We start from the raw sequence: 25,018 nt of genomic DNA, 5'->3' as shown, positions 1-25,018 counted from the left end.
CTAGACTGACAAAGCAATCAAAACAATACTTGTATCTGTGAATGTTGTATTTTATTTCACATAGTCTATTGCGTGGTTATATTTTGTAATAAAAAAAAAAAAATCTAATAAAATATTTTTATCTCTTTTAAATGACCTTCATAGGCCAATAAAGCATTTGAACAAAACGCCATAGGCCTTAACGTTCTTTGCAACATATTAGAAACTTCGTTGCTAAAATTGAAATATTTCAATGCAAAAAAACAAAGGAGGTCATTATTTCTACTACACGACTTAATTTTATATACGATGTATAATTAAAACAGATTCTTATATATGTAATTATACAAAAAGTAACCTACCTACGACGAGCTATCCGTCCGTATATTTTATTAACAAGATCCTAGCGCCACCTACTGGGTCCAACGGATCCATTCACTAAACAGTACTGAAGTGACACCCGAATACCAACATCTAAAACGAGTGCTAATTCGCAGGCGGCACCTAGTCACATACATACTCGTACAAAGATAAAAAATCGTATTCACCACCAATGTGAAGGAAATTTAACATCATCTAATTCAACAGACTCTCCAAAATTTCTAAGACCTCATCTCAATAATTACTTTCACTAGAATGTAAACGGTTTCATTTTGAAGTAAATCTGAATTATTATTCAAGGGCCTGTCATTAAGTGAAAGAGAAAACACAGCCGTGCGCGTGCGCAATTACGTATACAAATAACTATAACGCTTTGAAATGATACACTTTCCAAAACGAATCTTTTGTTTTCGTTGAAATCATTTCTAGACGAGAATTATATTATCTAATTTTGTATGAAATTTAATTTGATGAGATGATACCTGCCTTGTCTTGGTGGTAGGGCTTTGTGCACGGTTGTAACACATCTATATAATTTGAAGTATGTGTGTGCCAGTGTAATAAGAGGGACAAGGGACTTAGTAATATTGTTTCCAAGGTTGGTGACGCATTTCGATTGGGAGGGATGAAATGTATCCCAAAATGTTTATTTCTGTCAATCTGCCTACCTAATTGAAATGTAAATAAATTCTATGCTATAATTTTAGACCCTTTTAATATCAATGCACTTAGGGGCCATTCATTTATTACGTAAGACGATTTAGGGGGGTAGGGGGGTCGACCATGTCTTATGTTTTCTTACAAGGGGCTGGGAAGGAGTTTTGATAGTTATTTCGTAAGATAAAAAAAATGCGCAAAGTTAAAATTTATTTGAAAAAGGTTCGATTGTCGAGGTTCGCTCGGATGCGTATAGGTATAAAACGATATTTCCATTTCCATGACAACGGGTGTGCCAAAAATAAAGATTATTAGTAACTTTGAAAATACGAATAAAAATTGATTCTTTGAAGCATAAACATTAAAATAAACCAAACGTGTGTTCATTTTTTCCGTAAATCTACGTAATAAATATTAAACAGGATGGAGGGGGTCGGCCTATTCCTATTTTTTCTTATATAGGGGGGAGGACGTCAAAAACAAGCGAAAATAGCCTTACGTAATAAATGAATGGCCCCTTAAAGGCATAAGTGACATAAAACAAGTACATGAAATATATTCTATATTAATATTATTAAGTGCGAAAATAGTTTGTTCGTTTGAAAGCCGTAATTTCCATGCATATCGTCCGTTAATTGAGATCCAACGGCAACTGTAACGATTGATTCGGATGGTACCGCGCCTCTAGTTGTTTACACAAAAGGTTTGTTAGTGCATGAACGCACTAATTTCCACTATAAACTAGACGAGATTTTTTTTATGGCATTGTTTGGTGGACGAGCATATGGGCCACCTGATGGTAAGTGGTCACCACGGCCCATAGACAAAGGCGCTGTAAGAAATATTAACCATTCCTAACATCACCTATGCGCCAACCTTGGGAACTAACATGTTATGTCTCTTGTGCCTGTGATTACACTGGCTCAGTCGCCCTTCTAACCGGAACACAACAATACAAAGTACTGTTATTTGGCGGTAGAATATCTGATTAGTGGGTGGTAGCTACCCAGAGGGGTTTGCACAAAGCCCTACCACCAAGTAAACCACTCGATTATTGTTATAATATTACGAATATCAAAATATTTTTTATTGTTATATATAGTCTCCACACAGTATTTTATACGTGCCTTTACTACGTATATCATGAATCTGTATTTTTTTTTATTCTAGTGTCAATGTGCCAGCATCACAATTTAAGTGTAGATCACAATAAAAATTAAACGTATTGGTATATTTTGATTAAACATTACCTAAATTAGTAGAAATTGTAACGAAAATTTGGTATTAAATTTATCAAGTAATTTAATGTCTATTACGTCATGATATTTATCGATAGATCTGACCACGTGATTGGTTATTTGAAAAAAATATACTTTACTCAATAATGATAAACAAAGCTTACTTCTAAATGATGATTCTCAGCTGCATCGTTGATAGGGCTCTTGCCGTGTCTGTCCAAGTGTAGTCGGGCTCCGTGACGTAATAGCCAACGTACTGTCGACAGATGACCGCGTGATGCTGCGAAGTGGAGTGGCGTAGCGCCATCTCCGTCTCTCGCATTTGGATCCACACCACGTTCTACGATCTAGAAAGAGAAGACAGTACATATAAAAATAATGACAATATTTATAATATAAAAAAAAATAAAAATATTTATTTCATCATTAACAAGTTACAGCTATAATCAGAAACTGGGACTATCCTAGTAAGTAACTAGTATTGCTACTAGTACTTGTGGCAGGTAGTCCCGCTCTTCCATAACATTCTTTTACAATACTAAAAACGCGCGCGCGTGTGTGTGTGTGTGTGTGTGTGTGTGTGTGTGTGTGTGTGTGTGTGTGTGTGTGTGTGTGTGTGTGTGTATGTGTGTGTGTGTGTGCGTGCGTGTGTGTTTGTGTATGTGCCTGTATAGAGATTTAAAAGTTACACGAATATATCACTAATATAATATTTTTCAACATACATCATACACTTAAGTACCCTCAGTGATCGAAACTGATATTGTGCGACCAAATTGTTACGTCTCGTACGTACTTGTACGTATGTATGTATGTTTATCACGATATTAACCATAAAAACTATCGGACGTTTTCATAACAGGCAGTAAAAGATGATTTATATATGAATATTCTCTAATTTATTATCTAATTGCAAACGGAATTCATTACATCCACATTCATAAAACTAACAACATTAAATTGTCGTTACTATAGAAACGAGGAAATCCTTTCTAAGTGTAATTGGAGAATAAAATTACTCTTACATGTCGAATTGATTTATTTCTATGGAATCTGTAAAACTAATTCATACACGTTACTTAACGAGGAAATACTACGTTCATAATTGAGGAGCTGAGTCAAAAGCACGGATACTCCTTGCTAAATAAAATGTACGTAAATCCAAATTTTGATAATAGCTCTCGGAGTCCAAAGGTCGACGGTAAGGGTTAGTGAAAATTAAAAGAAAACATAATATAATTACTAATAAACGAATATGCACCTTTAAACTCTGTTTTTTCTACTGCTATTTCCAATATTCTTTATTAATAACACTTATTCTCGTTTTAACATTAAAAAAAAGAAAATCGTTTGAAAAACACAGGAGAAAGGGATACTGAACTGTTTTATTTTTGCCTACTTTTTTTCCCTCCTTAATGGCATTCACATATCTTGTTTGTGAGACGTATTTTGTCAACTACGACGTTATATGAAAGTAACACGCAGGGAATTTTTTCCAGGGAAAGATTTGTTCCAGGACACCTAAAATAGATAATATAAAATGGCGACACAGACATCACAAGACAATAACTATATTATAATAAGATAGACTGTCAAAGCTCAGTACGCGCACAAGCGTCAATCGTAACTGTCACGCACACCGTATCAATAATATAAAATAGATAGCATTTACGTTTAATTTAGTAGTCCTTATTATATATTAAATAAATTGACTGCCTCGTAATACTAGTGGACTTTCAGGCTTAGGCTCAAAAGCCGTAGGTCTAATAACCGGCCCCTAAACTCCTTCCAGTTGTGTGGGATTTACCTTTCTTGTGAATGAGTGAAGATGCACGTGTGTATTTAAGAATCTGTATACTAGACTGTATATAACTATAATGGCGCAGATTAAATCTGAATATGTTCCCGGCCTTTTGGAAAAAATTATGACTCACCAAAAATAATTAGCTTCGAATTTAAAATATAGATAACCAAAAAAAAAAACGAAGTAATGAAATCGATGATGAAAGCATAATATATCGATATAATCGTTTGATATTTCGATTTCGAATACATTATTACATAAAAAAAAAACTAATATTTATCAGGGTTCCCTACAGTCCACCCGTTTCTTAAGTTTAAAATATTATTACTAGGCTGCAGAATTTGTACCTTTGTATTGTACATTGACTGTTAACCATGAACAAAATGGCAATTGTATAGTAATTGGTTCTCTTATTTTTCGCATAATATCTGATACAAATAGAAAAAATAAAAAGTTTGGAAAAATAAATCAAAATAGTATAAATAGTAATGAAATGAATGGCTTTATAAGAACATACGTAATGACGCGATTTACGGATAATATATACTAATAAACGTGAGCAAAGCCGAGGGCGACAACTAGTTTTTGATAAATCTATTTTAAGTTTCGACAGTTTAATTGGTGTGTCAAATAGTCTTATAAATGGTCAAGATAAATACATTTTTATTTAAAGTTATTTAATCGCGTCAAAAGTCAATGCAATCAAATCAAGTCACAAGTTTAGAAAATATGTTTACTTGAGACTGATAAGCTTCCAAGTCTACAGTTACGGAACCAAATAATATCAAACGTTAATCGTTAAAAGCATTTCATATAAAAAGTAAATAAAGAGAAAAAACATATCACAATAAAGAGCAATTCTCCAACAAACGAACTGTCAAGTCATTAGATAAATCACAGTATCACAGTCTGCGCGTGAGCACTAATCGTTTCCCGCTCTGTGATTGATTGCGGAAAGTTATTGAACTCTAATTAGAAGATTTTCTCTTGTGAGTTACTTTTACGTAAGATATAGTCATTGTAGTGACTTAGAGATATTAATTATGCACACGCTTTATATAACATATGGAAATTAGTAATTTCGTTCAATTTTTTTAATAAACTAGTAATTAGGTAACGAATATGACATCACAATAAGGTCGGAAGTTAGATAACATTTTGTCACTAAAACCTAATGCTACTGCTTCACCTGCGTTAATTTTGTTCTATAAGTATCCAAAAGAGCCAAGACTATCGCGTGTAAAATATCTCTGTAGCAGCTACATACATTTCACAATAAGGCAATATTTATTGTGAAATTAATGTAGCTGCAGGCTCTGTATATTGTTTAATCTGAAGTATTATCTTCATATATTTGTATTACAGCAATTGCATAAAAGAATTTGCACATTCGATTTTGACATAGCAAATCTCGCTACTGAAATTACAATATTTTTCTTTATACAAGACCTTCGTCGAAAATTTCGCAATACTAAAAGCAGTTCGATAAATTAAGTATTCAATAGATATAATATAATAATATATGTCATTTGTTGTGACATATTGTAAATTCTTTAACATCACAACTACCCACGGGAGCGGTGTAGTACAATTTAACCGGGTATGTATTTTTCTTTTGTAGTATCTGTATAAGATGTCGTTATATACGGAACAAAGACCGAAAGAAGAAAAGAAATATCATTGCATTTTCATGTGCTTTAGTTATGTTAATAATTCATCTCGTGAAAAACATCGCGAGACCTGTATGTGTTTTGTGAAAACATGTCACATATACGTCCACCTTTCCAGCGTGGTGGAATTCGGTCCTAACCTTCTCATCAAATGGACTGGACGCAACATCCCAGTAATGATACATTTACATGCGATCAAAGCTTTTGACAAATTATCATTCTATTTCATTGTTAACCTTTCTCAATAAAGTAATTACGAAATGTAAGAAACACAATACCATAATTAAACAATCAGTTCGACATAGAATGTTTATTAATCAATATTTCGTATCCCAATTTTTATTACAACATTTAACGAACGAATCACGTGTAGTTGTTGAGATATTTCTTAAATAACACGTCTTATTTCTCGATTAACATCTACCGTTCTATCTGAATCTGTGCTTGTGCAACTCTGTTGTGACTAGAGTATACTCTTATCTTAAATCGGATTATGAAACGACTGACTTTAAATCAGTTTACTGTAATATAATGGGTTTGAAAGATGAAAAGATTGGAACTGTTTGCAAATATAAAAGGAAAACGAGTGCCTGTAAATGCGTCGTTGTTGGCTAAAGGCTTCTTCTTTTAAGGAGTTTTGGGACTTATTCTTCCATGCTTCGAAGCGAATTGGATACATATGGAAGAATTTCAATTGAAAACCTTCAGGTTTATTCAAGCTTTTCTCCTCCATCATCTAACACGAGATGGTTTATAGAGGCAAGTTATGAACGTGGAAATTTAATCCTGGCTTTGAAGTCATGTTCTTGGATCTATCCAAGAACATGACTTCAAACGTCTACGTTTGGACCATCTCGGTTCTTAATACACGATATTCATCGAGGGTTGATTAAACCTACACATTACGGATATCCGGTTGAATATCCGCAAATCAGTATATTTCCTCTCATGTAGTGTTGTAGTGTTGTAATGCTTAATAAGTTAGTGTTTATTTGGTGATAGAGCCAATGACTATGGGCAGTGGATATAATCAGCTCATTTTCCCTTCCACCTACTGATATCATAAAAAAATCTGTCTCACCGTTGGTCTGTTATAGGATCAAGGAGAATATAAATGAATTTAATTCGAAAGTAAACTCCTTACTATCTTCAAAATATGTTTGTTGTAAAAACTTGTTAATAATATTATACATATAAACTCACCATCCATTTGACGCAGTCCAAGCAACCAGTCTGTGCAGCAGCGTGTATGGGAAGCATTCCGTCTCGCGCGCGCGCATCCAACCGTCCTCCGGCCTCGAGGACGAGGTACTTGAGCACAGCGAGATGTCCCTCCTGCGCTGCGAGGTAGACCGGCGTGACGTCATTGTCCATAGCCGTGTTGGCACTGTTGAAAAATAAATTTATTAGACTGTATATAATAAATATTAATAACAATAATCATAACACAACTTTCATTGTCGACTGACCAAAGTCCTTCACTACTAAACGATAATGAAAGATTTCCTCAATGAGGAGGATGTATAGATGTAACTTGTTGGTAGAGCTTTGTGTTAGCCACTCTGGGTTGGTACCACCTACTCATCATTCCCATTCTACCGCCAAACAGCAATACTATTATTACGTTCTGGTTTGGAGGATGTGTAAGCCAATTTAAGTACAGGCACAAGGGACATAACGTCTTATCTCCCAAGGTTAGTGACGTACATATCTGTGATATGAGGAATGATTAATATTTCTTCCTGTACTAATGTCTATTGGCAGTGGTGACTACTTACCATCATATGACCTTTTTTCTAGTCCGCCTACCAACGACATAAAAATAAAAAATAAACTGTACCCCATTTACTTATATATTTGACAGAATTTATTCAGAAACGAGTAGGTGATCTTAAGATACTTTCCTTCGCCGTGAAGCACGAAGTGAATCATAATAATAACAACGAAATAAGCAATATAAAATAATGATGCCTGCCCAGGTCAGAACCGATCGAAACGAATCGAAGGTCGACCTTTGATTAAAATCCACGTGTTTCAATGACTTTAATTCAATATTACATCCAGAGAAACTATTTTGACTAAAAGTGAAATAACAATTTCTAAAACATCTCATCTCATATTTAAATATTAATAATGATTTTTTAGCATATTATCATTATTTTGCTCGTTACAACCGCAGCTCATAAAAGTCTATAAAATGTAGATAAAACGAATTTCTTCGACGCGATCGTAAAGCTTATATCATTCGCTTGCAATATTCGTGTCAATGACCCGCGATAAAATACTCTCTACACTAAACCTAAAACTTTCGTTGTTAGCGCTTTACAATTATAGAAACTTGTATATATTTAAAAATATCGCGGCACGTTGTGCATTCACCGTGTCTGCGTAAAAAAATAATATATAATGATTTATTTGCGATTTAAATTATCTATACTAATATTATAAATGCGAAAGTGACTCTGTCTGTCTGTCTGTACTGAACTTGATTGGGTAAAATTTGGTACGAAGCAAGCTTGAACCCTAAAGAAAGAAATGAGCTACATTTTTATGGCTAACACCTCATGACCAGTTCCTAAAACGCGACCGAAGCCGCAGGCAATAACTAGTTATACATACCAAATGAAATATAATTATTAATGTATGAGCAAATTATTTGTTGAGCTAATCAGATCCTTTGATCAGGTCGAACATAGGAAGCTGACAATTGAAGGATGAAGCGCTACCCCGAAATCTGTATGTATTATAACGGATATATCTCTCTGAACCATAATCAAAATAATATTACTTTTTTTTAAATGGAACTCAAAATTAGATGGAACAACTTTAGAGTATTATGTATGTATGAGTATTAGTATGTGGCAAAATTTCCTCATAAGCACGAACAACGTCTGCCCTTTAACTTCCATCTTTTACTTTAATTATCATCCATTCCATCTTTCTCCATGCAAGTCCAATGTCACGTGAAAATATAAATAGTCCAACAATAAATTCATCAAGAATTTGTTGTTTTAGATACATAAATGATTACATGATTGCATATATTTTGTATTAAAATATACAATTCTATATAAGCGTTTCCTGTTTAACCTGTTTTGTAAAGAATTATACAATACGACTTGCCTGTTTCCTATTATATTTAGACGGTACGAAGCCAAAATGTACTAGTCAATAACAACCGCAAAAACCTCAACTTGATCAGTGGAACGACGCGTGAACATGCGTGATCCGAGAGGGGAATCATAGGGGTCATGACAATGTATAATTTTTTTTTAATAAATTTATGAAGAGTTTATACATATAATAAAATTGGAGTGTCTGTTTGTAATATTAAAATAACCCATTTTTACTAAATGCATATGTATGTATACACGGTACATATACCAAAGTAACATTTTTTACAATTTTTGTCTTTCTATCTGTCTGTCTGTCTATTTGTTCCGGCCAATCTCTGAAACGGCTGAACCGATTTCGACGGGACTTTCACAGGCAGATAGCGGATGTACTAAGAAGTAGCTTAGACTACTTTTATTTTAGAATTATATATATAGAATAAAAATAAAATCACGCTACAATATCCAAATAACTTAAATTCAAACAAAGCGCACGAAGTCGCGGGCACAGCTAGTTAATAATAATATTTTGTCTATTTGCTTTGTCGCCAACAAAGTTGGTAATCAAAGTATCCACATGTCTCAAATATCAACTGTACAATATGAATAGAAGACATTTATTCGACAAAGCCCTCTTAAATAAGAAAAAAATTATAGAAACCCCCGACCCCCCCAACAAATCCGCTGCAGCCGTTCCTGCGCAGTATAGAAAAAAGAAGCAAAATTGTTTATTATTAAATTTTATACAGAATAAATACACGAAAATCATAATTATATTAAATAATTCATTAACATCTGTATTATTTAGATTTCTACTTGAAACCTTGAATAATAAATAAAATCAATATCCAATTATAATGTTTTTCTCCTCGTGCAATGTAGTAAATTAAACCAATGATTGCAATGTTAATATTCATTGAATATATTTTCGGCCAATCAAAAATTCGTATCGAAATCCTGTAGGATATTGATAAACAATGAACTTGGGCTTCTTTAAATTGATTAGCCACACCACACACGTTCACCAAACATTCTACCACCGGGTAGAAGGGTGCTATGTTATCCAGTAATTATAAATAAATACATATAAAGTTACCACCAAAAATTTTTGTTACATACAAAATTGATTTAAAATAAAAAATACATACAGTAATTTGATAAAAATGTGTTATCATGTATTAGTAGAAGTTGTTCGCTATATCAAGATAAGTACGTAATGTTGAGCTGAATAAAACTATTTTTTTACCTCTTTATAACGAATTTTAGACCTAACCTAACCTCAAAATAACAAACCTCAGTTTAACGAATTACTTGATAAAACGAATGTTTACCGATTTGTTATATCGAGGCACTGTATATACACTTTATTATGTATGTGTTTTTAATATTCTGTGCTTACAAAAGCTCAACTTGAAATTTCCAGGATTTCCTATGAGCGTTATCCGACATATTGAAAAAAATGCGAATAACTTGCTACGACAATTGCAATTATATAATAATTAATGATTGATATTTTTTTGTCTACTATTTAGATCATGAAAATTTTACACCCATTGTTGATCGTTATTTAAATATCGAACGAAAAATACAAGACTGTTTTTTTTTCTTTTTAGTCGTGACACTTATCGAAAACATATGTACATATGTGTAAGTCTTTATGTTTAATAAATTAAAATACTGTCGATATATAGCGTTTCAAGCTGTTCTAAACGATCTTAATCTTAATTTTAAGCTACTAATTTATGTGGATTTTTTTACTACTACGTATAATTTTTTCACTTTTTATATTAATAATTGTTTTTAAATTATTATTTTTTGCTTAAGTATAGTGGTGTGGTCTCCTATAATCGAAGGAGCACACAACTTGTAACGCTTATATTGTTTAATTTTAATAGGATGTATTTAGCTTGTATATTTTCATGGAGATTCGTTATTAAATAAATAAATATATAAAAGCAATTTCGATTTTGACATTCGTGTTCAAAAGTGACTTTCTTTTTTGGTAGTCACATAACATAACATTAGTTAAATCAATATTTGCAGATATGTAAATAGAGCTCGTTTAGTTTTATTTAGTATTTATAAACTTAATATGCACATATTCATTTAGTATTTTTTTTTTTACGACTTTTGCAATAAGTCTGTCTGCTTAACGTGTCGATCTGCGTTAAAAGGAAGCAACGGCTTGGATTTTTAGGAAACTGGGTGCGGTTTCTTTTTGTATCCTGACTTAATATGTAAGGAACTTTTTGTTCCGGGAAATATCCACGAAATGAGTCACAAATGCTCAAAATGTTCAGCATTCTATATTGTCGTAATCGTTCTATAAAAAAATATATTCCAGTTGATCTTATAAGGTTATACATAAATATTAAATTTAATTGAATTTAAAAATGTCATTATTTAATTGTTTATTCTTCAGGAATCCAAAAAGATTAATTTCAAAAAAACATCCACCATTACATTTAAAATTTTGAATTTAGAATACGTATATACAAAAATAAACAGTTATTTTTTCAAATTTGTCGTTATATTCAGGAGTCGTTACTTTGAGACAACACTTAGCACAAATCTGATGGAAACCGGACACATGAATCAAGTACTGTTCAAAATTAATCCAACACACAGACAACGATCGTCAACTTAACGCGTATACCTACCAGTAGTAATTATGACATAATCTTACACCTGTTACAAGATCCGTTACTTAAACATCAATAGGTGTTACGAGGGTTTCACTTTTATATCGTTTCACTGATGACCCGAGCGAGTGTTGCGCAATACGAAACGATTAGAACCGGTTTTCGCCGGAATATTCATCATAATCTACATATAAAGAATCTACACGAATCTCGAGTAAATATTTCCTAAAACAATTTAACAAGACTACTAACGATTGCTTTTTAAGATTTTTTTTTATCTCTATTATCAGGACGGTTGTTTTGTTTTGCTGTATAACAATAACCGAAGGATTTCGGATTGAATATGTAACTGTCAGATTGACTGTCAAACCACTGATATATTCAGCTAAATGGTAAATAAGGACAGTAGGTCCAGTTGATTTTGACATTGCGTTCGAAAAACAAATTACCATTAAGTCGTTCAAATGTTAATAAATTTCTAAACTTTTTTACAAATATTATAAAAATGGCATATACATTTTTTAAACTCATTTATATAAGGAAACAGTCTGCCCAATAGATCTTGCTTTGTCCGTTCAAATATAAAACAGAGAGTAACGTAATTATACAATTCTAATTTCAAAAATAAAAAAAAGAAAATTTTACATTAAAATAATAGTTTATGAGACTAATATATTTATCAATATACTTAAGAGAATTATACACGGCTATCTATGTTTGAGAAAACAAGTTTTCTATTGACTATATACAATAGCTTACGGCTACATAATTGACTGAAATATTTCTTAGATACTTTTAATAAATAGACAATACACTTCTAAACCATTGTGAGTTCAATGACTGGATGTTTATCATATCAAGAAATACTGAACGTATCTATTTCTTTGAATTATAATGAAATTCTTAGGAATCACAAATATATTTGGTGCTGGAAACAATAACATCTTGTTAACTGTTTATATGTTTTAACTCATGGATTAAATTTTATTTTTATATAAAGTATCAGATAATAACTTGTGACGAAGTATCAGATGCTCTGAATGGATTTAAATAAAGAACTAAGTTACCGTAATATACGAAAACTATAAAACGTTTTTCTTCTAAGTGCGAAATTCAACGTATAGTTTAACTTTAAAACTACTTATAATTCAAGAATAATAATAATAATATTCCAAACGTTTAATTATTACCGTTCACGACCATTATATGTCCCTGCTTTCATTTTCACATACTTCTTAGTCTTCTTGTTTTTCTTTCCGAAGAATTTATTCGTAACCCGACTATATGGCGGGTGTGTGTTACTGAGGGTCATCCTGATAAAATCGATGTTTACGTTCTGATATTAAAAACGATAATCCGATAGTATATTTCCAATTATCATGACAGCATCGTTTTGTAAAACAAAATGAGCGTCATATCCAAACGCACAGCACTACAAACACAAACGAAAACGGAATCGTATTATGATAAAAAATCGTTATGAAACATGCGCGCGCGCCGCGAGTCAACGTCTCACTGAGAGCTTATAGGCTTTCGAGGTTTTCACGAGAAAATAAAGCGAAAGTGCTCTCGTTGACACGTACATTTTCACACAAACAGTTGAATGACACGTTTTCCGTTTATTGATCTATGCTGATCATTACATAAATAATTGCATTCGTCAACATTGACAGGATATTAAGTTTATAATGAATGTTTTATTTTAAATTTCCTTATTATTATGCTGAAATTAAACGACCTTGGTGTAATTATAATAAAGAAAAAAAAATGTTTATCTATGTAGCTCGATTTAGGTTAGAACATATTCAGCTTAAAAGGATTAGCTATAAAGCCGTGATTATCCATTGTATCCATAATAATTATTAAAATATAAAACAAATTAATTTTATTATTTCAAAATCCATTTAACAAGACATTGTTTAATATTTTAACTAGTTTAAATACATTTCACGGTGATTTTAATTATGTTATGTTTAAAGGCCTGTTTACTTTATAAAATATGTATATAAATGAAACACCAATCACAAAGAATGCGGTATTTTTGTCATCGAAATCTTTGGACCTTCAAATATATATTATATTTATTTATTAAAAATATTTTTTTTATGGTATCGGTAGGCGGACGAGCATCACCAATGCGCCACAACCTTGGGAACTAAGATATTATATCCCTTGTGCCTGTAGTTACACTGGTTCACTCACCCATCAAACCGGAACACAACAAAACTCAGTACTGCTGCTTGGCGGTAGAATATCTGATGAGTGGGTGGAACCTACCCAGACGGGCTTGCACAAAGCAATACAATTCAATAGTAAACTTCTTGACTGGAAACGTTTTCATGGTCCATGTTTCGATCAGTAAATTACGATTCAACGAAGTATTGTTGCTGCGTGATTGCCGCCATTTGATGCGGTGATCTGTACTATTATTAATTTTAAACTTCATTTACATAATAAATAAATATGTCTTATATAGAAATATATGTTTACGACATTTAGTAAACCGAGGTGGCCCAGTGGTTAGAACTCGTGAATCTGAATAATAATTCGAATCCTGATAAGTAATTCCTAAATTCCGTGTGATTAACCGCATATTTATGATACATCAATATTGAACGGTGAAGTAAGTTTAAATATTCCAGTGACGAATTGAAATGCCTTTTCTTGATAAAGTTTAGAACGTGTTCCAATACACTATTCATTGCAGTTTAGTGGATAACGTGTGGTAAAATGTTACTTGATTTTATAAGCCCATTAAAACTCATTAGTCTAAACCTACGATTAATTTCAACTTGTTCCATCCACTGGGCCACGATTACTAAATCATATTTAGGTCGATGTAATTGGTGTATTAACCAATAGTGGATCAGAAGCTTATATTCAGCCTTATAATTATTTCAAATAAGTTCTTACAGTATTGATTTTGAAACGTGTTCTCATTCGTATTTTTTATCATTATTATCCTCTAACTTTTCATATTTCAGATTTAATTATATATGTTTACGTAGAAAATCGATTTCTATGTATGTTTTCGCGTCTCAGTATTAAAATAACGAATAATTATAAACTCTCCTGGCTCTCTAAGTCAATTGACTTGGACAACTCGTATATTTTTAACGTTAAATATTATAAAATCAATAAGAGAAATTTTATGAAAACAAAATCAACGCATTCAATACTATTTTAACAATTATTTATTATTATATGTTGAACATGTTAATATACAATTATATCGAAAGCTAACACAACATAAAATCATACAATAATCTACATACATATTATATACTGCAGTACCATTTTCTGCTCTATATGTTAACCGATTTTTTTTTCTTTTTTTTTATTTGGCACTAGCTGTAGTATTATAAAACTATGTTCGAAAAATGCAGTCATGTATTTAATCATAATGATAATGGTAGAATTGACTACTGAACAAACATTAGCTAAATTAAATGGGTAGAAGCATACATTTACTACCGATCTTTATGGCGTACTTATCACCAGTAGCTGTCTTCTAGATTAGGGGTTAGCTAGTCAGTTTACAGGCACAACGCATAACATCTTTAGTCACGTGGTTGCTGCACATTGATGGTTGAATAAGTAGTTTATTATTTTAATAAAAACCAGCGTCTAAGGGTGAAGATGACTGACTATAAGGTATATATTTGCCAACAAACCTTTCCATGTTTAATTAAAATACGACGTAATTGTTAAAGTTAATACAATAAAGACAATACATCAAGCAGTATAGAAAAACACGACAAATTCTTGTGCCAACTTTAGTTATTTTACCATGTTTCAATTAACACGCCTTGGTCAATTTCGGTGCAATTTTTTCGAATTTTGTAATTTATATTTAAGTAACTACCCGATGAGTTAGACTCGATACTCTGGTTTAGATGATAAGGAAACATAATAAATAAAAACTATATTTTCAAACTTTTTAAAAAATTTACTTTTATAAAATATACAATAATTTATTTTAAATATACACCATGTAAACTAATCTATACTAATATTATAAATGGTAAAGTATCTCTGTCTGTCTGTCTGTTGCTCTTTCACGGCCAAACCACTGTACTGAATTTTATAAAATTTGGTATGAAATAAACTTGAACCCCAAGGATGTAGGCTAGTAATACGACCAACCCCTAAAACGCAAGCAAGGCCGTAAGCGACAGCTCGTAATATTTATTATATCAGAATAATATGCAATATTTCTATTGACACATTTTTTGAACCGATTTAGTGTTTGAAAATTTATAAACATAAAAACAAATTTCATGAAACACGACAAAAAACGAAGACAGGTATCACGGCGTTTCAAAATTTTCAAAAAGAAACAAATTCGACTTGGAATTATTTCGTCTGACATTAATTACGTAGCGATTCGTGAAATGGCGTTCGGTCCAAGTAATATTAGTTGAATTAAAATTCTATGTCTATACTCTGTACAAGATAGCTTCATCTTTTTGACAGACGTATTTTTTTCTGATCGACATAACTTCGCAATGACGAACATATTATTTTCTTAATTTAATGATTTTAAAAATTGTAAAAATATTTTAAAAAAATACGTATAATACAAAAGTTTCTAATGATTCGAGCGTTATCCGTAAATTTTAAGACAAGAAACTAGAAACACTGAAAATAACAGGCAATAACTTACAAATATTGATAACAACAAATCATTATTAAAGATCATTGTTAAGTTATAGTTTCGAACGGGGTTCCTTTTGGTTGGGGTTTTAGCTGGTATAACTCTTATTAGAAAAATAAGCTTCAAAAAATTTGAATTACGTATTCCATCGTTCCATCGACTGTTATATATATTATATTTTCTGTTTCCCATCACTAGCCCGTCTGTCAAAAAGATCAAGCTAACTTGAAAAGGGTATAGTATTTTTAGTGATACAAAAACTTGCAAATTAGTTTTATACATATGTACGACAAGTATACGGCCTTCTTATATTTAATCTTTGTTAATAAGTTTAATTCACATTGACTTAAGTTTGCTACAACTATAATTGATTCCACTATTAAATTTGCCTGTGAGTTGTGTGAAATAAACTATTATAACTTACGAATTCACACATATTGTCATCTCTTTCAAATGTATGGGATTGATAAGGATAGAGGAATCGTGAAGTACTTTAATTTTACCATTATACAATTACGTCAACAATTTTAAGAAGAGATCTAATCTTATTTTATCGTTTATTGTTTATACTTTCGCACGCACACCCAGTGCGTTAAATATAAAATATTTTAAAAAGAACTATCGTAAATAAACTATCAAATTTATACATATATATATATATATATACATATATATTTATAATCATATATAATACATTTATTTGATATTTCTCAAAGAATCCATACAAAACACAAAACACAAAAAATTACGTCCAGCATAAACTTAAACGCCCCAGTGTTCTCATAACTTGGACCATGACACGTTTCTCTCAGCATGTCCGTCGCCACGCTACATGACATGGCTGTTTCGTACAAACACTTTCGCTACACCGATCGAGTGCCTCCAAATTGCTTCAGATAAAATCTCCGCTCTGTTGCAAAATGATTTCAAGTGTTAGCCTTGTTTTTAATGAGCTATGATGTTCTTGAGACTATAAATTTGGCGGTAAAATGATTCGCATTACGGCAGTTTTGTACGATTAAATAATAACAATAAGTTTGACGTGTTGTTTTTTTTTTAATATAGACAAAGGCAGTAAATTGACAGCCAGAAATGTCTCACTGCTGGGCTAAGACTGCCTTTTTTAAGAATATACATGTGGCAAAATATAATCCCTAATGTGCAGTTTTCCTCACAATGTTTTTTTGGGATAACTTGTAAAGACAAATTAATGACATGAAAAAATGTGTTCATTTGAACCCGCAGTCTTTTGTTAAGATTCACGTGTAGTAATCACTAGGCTCTCGGCTAAAACATTTCAAATATTACATAGGAACTTAAGATTATTTTGATATGACATTTAAAACAATGCAAGGAAAAGTTTATGTCTCTCAATTGCGTTTTATTTCCTTCGCCTTTATTATGTAAAAAAAAAAAATATAACGAAAGTGTTTCCAGTTTTTAAGATTATAGCGATATAAATTAATGATACTTGTCACTCAAATTTACATATATAAATAATTCTCTCTTTTATTAGTTTAGAATATATTTATTTTGAAAACAAAGATGTCTTAATTATTTTAAAATTAATGACACTACCACACACAATAGTTTGAATAGCTTCAATCTTATATTTAATCAAATAATTTATTATTATATAAAAAAAAAAATCGTTACTATATAATATGTATAATATGTCGTTTAAAATTGATTAAGCTATGACATGCTTAAACAAGTACAAAACTATACTTTCAACTCAAGCAATTGACCTTCAACATTGAAATAGTCACAACATAGTCAACAAGAGAAAACACCTGACAATGTCAAAAGATTTTCTTCCATATTTCCCACCATTTCTATTCGACAACAGATGGCGCTGTAAAAAACACTCATTGTTTAACAGAGACATATAAAAAACGTTACATGTTTATTAAGCAAATATATACCTTATCGACTTTTATTAAAGTTTATTTCCGTCTAAATGTAACATATTTATATTTAATTGTATGCAAGCAGTGTAAGGAATAATGTGTAATTAGGGAAAGTAATCGAATGTTCTTTTATTAATGGTCACCTCGTTTTGTAATGTAACGCTCGATCAGTTACATATTGTAATCATTATTTGTAACTTAGCGAAACCGTTTTTTACATGTTGCGTACTAGTATTTGTAAAGGGTCTTATAACGAAGCTAGTTGACATAGAAAGAAGTTCAAGTAATATCAATTATTACAAACTTTTATGTAAATCATTTTGAAAGTTCTTTAATTTACATAAATTAAATAGATGTAATCAAATTCTAAAACAAGGATGTTACGTAATATTTAAATTTGTGTTTTTTTTTCTTTCATAATTGGTAGGCGTTTCCGCAAATGCCAGCCACCTGATACTGATGGTAAGTGATCACGAACGCCTATAAATATTGGCTCTAAAACATATACCTTACATCGCCAATGTACCACCAACCTTGGAAACTAAGATCTCCCTTGTGTTGTTATTACTCTGACTCACTCACCCTTCAAGCAGAAACTTACCGAGTAAGCTATTTAACAGTGGAATAAGTGACGTTGGTACCCAGGCGAGAGCGCACAAAGCACTAACAACAATTGTAATACAAAGAAATTCGCTACTGATATCGTTTTACTGTAACAAATACATCTAGCCTTCAACAGTAAGTCCTTACAAGTGAGGGACAGACACAAGGGAGATAACATCTTAGATCCCAAAGTTGGTGGCGCATTGGCTAAGGAAGGATAAGGAATGGTTATTTTTTCTTACAGCGCCGTTGACTATAGGAGGTGGTGACTTACCATCAAATGGCCCATTTGCTCGTCCGCCTACCTATATCATAAAATAAAAATTACATTCCTTCAAGCGACATTAAGTAAATTCATAGTTTTTTGGCGGCCAACAGTTGCTTTGTGAAAAATTAAAATCAGAATACACTATATTTAAGTACGCTTTTAAGGATTTTTGAATAGATTCTTAAAATCTTTACAAGATTAAATTTAACGGTCAAACTATAGATGCAGATACCGAGAAATATAGAACGAAACTCCGTATCACCTGCGGCCTCTCTCGCATTTTAAAGGTTAGTCACCTTAGTAGTAGTCGTCAGGTGCTAGGTATAACAGACTAGCCTAGGTTCAAGCGACTGCATACCAAATTTCATCAAATTCGTCTCCGTGGTTTGACCGTGACAGCGTTAAAGACAGACAGAGTTACTTTCATATTTATAATATTAGTATATAGACTATTAATCAATCTACAACGATATTTTACAATCTGTTTATTTTTATTGAGTAATTTATTCAAAAAAAGCCGAGAGTACCCAGTGATTACAACGCGTACATCTTAAGCGATGCTTGCGGGTTCAAACCCAGGCAAGCACCACTTAATTTTCATGTGCTTAATTTGTGTTTATAAGTCATCTCGTGCTCGGCGGTGAAGGAAAATGTCGTGAGGAGACCTGCATGTGTCTAATTTCAACGAAATTCTGCCACATCTGTATTCAACCAACTCGCATTGGAGCAGCGTGGTGGAATATGCTCCTAACCTTTCCTCAAAGGGACAAGAGGCCTTAGCCCAGCAGTGGGAAATTTACATACATGAGATTAACATTTATTAATAAACAAAATATTATTTTTATATACAAAACAGTAATATTATTTTGAATAAGGTTATTTAGCATTATTGAATGATAATGAATGACACGTTCTGAATGAAATAACCGGGCTGTTTATTAATAGTAAGAAGTGAATGAAAAAGAAGGTTTGAAAAGAGATAAATGTCCCGCTGAATTTCTTTCGACGCTGTCTTCAGGCCTGAGGCGTTTTTATTTCCAAACCAATGCTAGTTTAACTTTGACTATAATGAATTAATCTTGTAATGCTTCTTTTTAATTTATCAACTCAAAACTTTGCTATTATACGAATCAGATTTTGTTTCTCTTTCTATGTGCGTTCCTTTCGCTCTTCCTTTTTGAGTTCATATTTTATATAATGTGCTGATTAAACCTTGTAATGTATTTTTTTTAATTCATACTACGTAACAAATCTACAATTAATTACAATTAATATAAAAAGGCATGTATACTAATTAATTATTGTACGCCCGTGAAAAGTTCTACTTTATGCAAATAATAAATAACTAAAAAATTTATAATAACAATATTTATTAATAATAAAATAATTATAGTATGAATATGCAATATATATAACTAAGCCGGTAAGTTAAAACCAGAGCAACCACCACTGAATTTTTATCTGATGTATTTATAAGTTATCGTGCTGTCGTGTCGTGCTGTTTGGTGAAAGAGATCGTTAGGAAGCCTTCATGTATCGAATTTTATTGAAATTCTGTCACGAATATATCCATAATAATGCATTGAAGCACGGGATAAGGTCTAAAGCTTCTCTTCAAGAATAAAAAATACTTTTGTCCAGCAGTGATACATTAATAAACTGTTACTACATAAATAATGAAATATACGTATCAGTGTTTATATTTAAATATTATTATTATATTTAAATACAAATACTGATACGTATATTTCATTATTTAAAGTAAATTAAGTAAATTTACGTATCAGTATTTATATTTAAATATAATAATAATATTTAATAATATTTACGTATCAGTATTTATATTTAAATATAATAATAATATTTAAATATAAATACTGATACGTAAATTTACTATTTTAATTATATTGACTAATTTTATCGTCTTAAGTAACACAACCCTCGATTCATCTCATCTCAGCATGATCTGCATATATATAAATAATTAGGCAATGAACTATCATTGCCTAATGATATAAATATTACCACTAATGACTTACCACCTACAGTGACAATATCATTGTTGTAATTATAATTACTGAACAGTTTTTCTAAAGAATGCGGTCACTTGTCAGGTTTGTAATTTTTTTAATTCAGAGAAAACACCATCCAGAGCGGACATTCGTGTTGTAATGTTAAAATGATTGAAGCAATTTCTCCTGAGTAATCTTTCAATACAACGCTTGTTACGTAATTGACGCGTTTATTATAAATATATATAATATTAACAGTATATAAATGTACTATTATACTAGTATATATAGACTTGTATTTGCAAAAAGCTTCGTTAAAAGTATAACACCTCGCCTTATTGCTTCCACTTGTGATAGCGTTTTTACTTGTGATGACTTGTGACACCATTCCACGCGGTCAAGATTTATACAGTAACAATTTTAATTCATATTTGTATATATTTAAGGACTTAATGTTAACAATTCTTATGTAAATAATTTTAATAATACTAATAAAGATTTAACTCTTATAATTATTTCTATATGAATGTTTGCCTAGTCAAAAAGATAAACTACTGTCATAAAATACTTATATATCGATTCATTTTAAATTATACTATAAGTAGTAGTAATATTGATATTAGATTTGTTGAAAGCCCCGATACATTCTGCACAATAAAAACGCTAATCAATTTTATCGTTCGAATTTAGATATAACTGGAAATATATGCAGTAAGAATACGGTATTTTAGTATGTAAAATCTTCGAAGTTTATAAAACCACTATCAAATGTAGCTTAGTGGTTAAACCTATGACAGAATTTCAAGTGAAGATTTCGTCACAATAAACGAAGCGCATGAAACGTAGCACGGGTTGTCTCTGAACTCGCGATCTTCGGTTAATACTCCAAGTTCCATGCACTGAGCCATTTTGGTTCAATATTTCCACACAATAGTTATAATTACTATCGGCCCATTGATAGAAATTCGATCACATATATATATATATTTTATTTAAGAAACATTTTTATGTTACGAATATATATAACTTTTAATTATTTCCATAATTTTTATTTAACCAAACTCGCTCATCAAAGTGGAGAAAATTATACTGAACTGTTTCATCGTTTCCTATATTATATCTTCTTTATTTATATAATGTATTTTCAACATTCAGGAAACAAGATTTTTAACTAAAATATTACAATAGACTCATTAGAACTGTGCGACTGCGTTAGTCGTAAATATATCAAGGTATTCAACTGAAAAACCGATAAGATATAAAATTATAAATGCACACCGGATCCATCATGATTGGGCAACGCGGTGTATTGATTCAATATTTGATAAACACTATAAGAAAACCGTTACATAAATTATTAATATTCAAACATTGAGCAATTTAATTGAGGTTGAATACATTTTTATACGAATAAAATTTTCACAAGCATAACTGAATTTTAAATCTGTACTAGTATTACTAATAGGAAAAGCTGGTTTGTTCGTATGTACGGAGTAATATCCGGAACTAATGATCAAATTCTTAAAATTGTTTAAATCGTAGAAAGCTAAATGCCTGAGTGCTGTATGGTAATGAATATTTTTATATCATGCACCCGTGTGAAGCCGGGGGGCGCCGCTAGTAATTTCTAATTATAATAAGATTTACCTGACAGTACTCGCGGGTATCGTTTTCGAATACTTAAGCCGTGTAGTCGAGGCCCGGAGAGGGCGCTCGCGGCGTGGACAAGTCGCCATCTTTATTTGCAGTTTACTTTTCAGAGCATATCATCACACAATTCAAACCGCTGGCTTCGCACACTTTGACACAATTCCGTGTTCGTTACACACAAGATAAAACTTTTTTTTCAAAAGTTCTCAGTTTAACCTGATAACAATTTTTAATCTGTGGTCATTTTGTGACGTCACGATAGCATAAATTATAACACGCGTACTTATTCTATAATTATATCCGTATATTATTTATCTTCACGGTGACCGTAACATTAGGATCGTTAGCATTACAGCCTCACAACACGTTGATTACAACAATTTAACTTGTAAAATTACATTTTATAGATTTTCTTATATTATTTACTTAAGTGATACCTGTCACACGACAGCGTAATTGTAACAAACGTTCGTTTCAAGTGAAAACGTCTACTTATATGCAATCAACATAGACGTATATAAAAACAATTTTCCAATTGACAAGTAATCCATTACAACCAGAAAGATTTATCAAATAGCTTAGAGGAGACGGTGCGATACATTTCAGCACGCGCATTGTCATTTTGTATGAAATATCGAAAGGTATTTGAAATTGTATACGAATCGAATTAAACTAAAAATGAAATTTAATTAATAAAACTGAGTAAGCTTAAGCCCTTAACTACATAAACATAAAAGTTGTTAGATAGTTGGTTAGATCTTTGCCTAAAATATATACTTGAATCATAAAAAATAAAAAAAAGTTGAGTTAACAACAAAAAAAAAACAAAATATCGGTTTTCATTTATATACTGATCAATTATGAAACCTCATAAATGATACCTTTGCCTATTTACGTAAAATATAATACGGTTCCTACGATTAAAAAAAATACATAAGACAATTGCTAATAACGATAATATTTTGCTAATTTATTACTAACTTATTGAAACGTTGAAAGAAATTAATGGACTATTAAGCCTCGTTTACCGTATACAGAATAAAACCGGTAACAACCGGTTTTTTTCTTACAATTAAACGGAACAAAACATTTTATTAATACGATTTAAAATATTACGGTCTAGTTTTTACTTCTTTCACAGCAAACTCTTTTCCTATTTATTTCAGCAATTGATATTTTTATTACATAACAAGAAAATGACACTATAAAAATTCAATTCATACGAAAACAATAAAGCTGTGATCATTATTGAATAAATATTAGTATTAATTACTAACAATTTAAAAGTTAAATAAAAAACTTGGTAAAAATAAATTAAGGGTCAAATCAGAAGAAATACTACAATTTATAAAGAAACATACGACAGAAACTTGTAATTTTTACGCTATAGGTAGGCAAATGGACCACCTGATGGTAAGCGGTCACCACCGCTCGTATACATTGGCGCTGTATTTTAACCATTCCTTACATGCACCACCACCTTAGGAACTGCTGTTATATCCCTTGTACCTGTAGTTACGCTATTTGGCGGTAATATCTGATGAGTAAGTGGTACTCAGCTTGCACAAAGCCCTACCGCCAATGGAAATATAAATGATACGTATCAAAAGACAAACTAATCGGATAATTAAACAATTTGGCATTTACTTAATCAAGAACGTAGTATCAAGTTACTAATTACCGCACATTATCCAATAAAAGAAATGACTTCGATCTAATATCCGTCAGTAAGCAAATTTAAATTAAATTATTTGGAAGATGTAAATGCTAGATATTTATAAGATATTAAAAGTCTGCAATTAAAGATTGATTTTGATATTAATTCCAAAAAAAATGTTATGAAATCTCTTGACCTAAAATGAACGTGTATAGCTCTATATAATGTGATTATTACGACTTTTAATTCAATCGGAAGAGAGATTACGAACACGAGATGAACAAACGCTCATTGTTCAGAGACTTATTGTTGTATATGCACTTGACCTTAATACTTATATTATTGTTATGTTCTGATTGATATCACTTCCGTAAAAGTAACAGGTACAGACTAAAAATAACGATTATATCTGTAACACATCAAAATATCAGAATTTTTTTTCAAAATAAAAAAGAAATATATATTTATATTTTATTAATAGGCGTTAACGGAATATAATTGAAATTCACTTTAAAATTAATTTTAAAAATGATTTTGATTTGTGTGCATGAAAAAAAACCTTCAAATCCATTCTGAACACGAAAAGAACCTAATGAGCAATGTCAATCAAATGTCATCGTCACAAAATGAGCACAGATTAACAAAAATATTATACAGACGACAGAATAGCCAGTAATCGGTCACTCACGCACATTGCACCCGGTACGAGCGTTCGCAGTGTAAAATTTCACTCGACTAATGCAATTCTAGGTGAGCAAATGAGTTCTGCTTAGAACG

General features: G+C 31.3%; 1 protein-coding gene across 6 annotated transcripts in view; it reads right to left on the bottom strand.

Moving 5' to 3' along the window:
- F (forked) overlaps nt 1-25,018 on the bottom strand; it is a 99,708-nt gene that overhangs the window by 28,010 nt on the left and 46,680 nt on the right. For all 6 annotated transcript variants that reach the window (XM_026640018.2, XM_026640021.2, XM_026640020.2 and 3 more), the window contains 2 exons: nt 6,933-7,116; nt 2,420-2,602 (listed from right to left, as the gene is read on the bottom strand). In XM_026640018.2, the coding sequence (XP_026495803.1) occupies nt 2,420-2,602; nt 6,933-7,116 (367 nt within the window). The remainder of the gene's footprint in view (nt 1-2,419; nt 2,603-6,932; nt 7,117-25,018) is intronic.

Source organism: Vanessa tameamea, chromosome 17 (genome assembly GCF_037043105.1).
Source record: "Vanessa tameamea isolate UH-Manoa-2023 chromosome 17, ilVanTame1 primary haplotype, whole genome shotgun sequence".
NCBI lineage: Eukaryota > Metazoa > Arthropoda > Insecta > Lepidoptera > Nymphalidae > Vanessa > Vanessa tameamea.
Note: the sequence above shows the minus strand (reverse complement) of the source record. Positions and strands in the feature narration are given on the sequence as shown.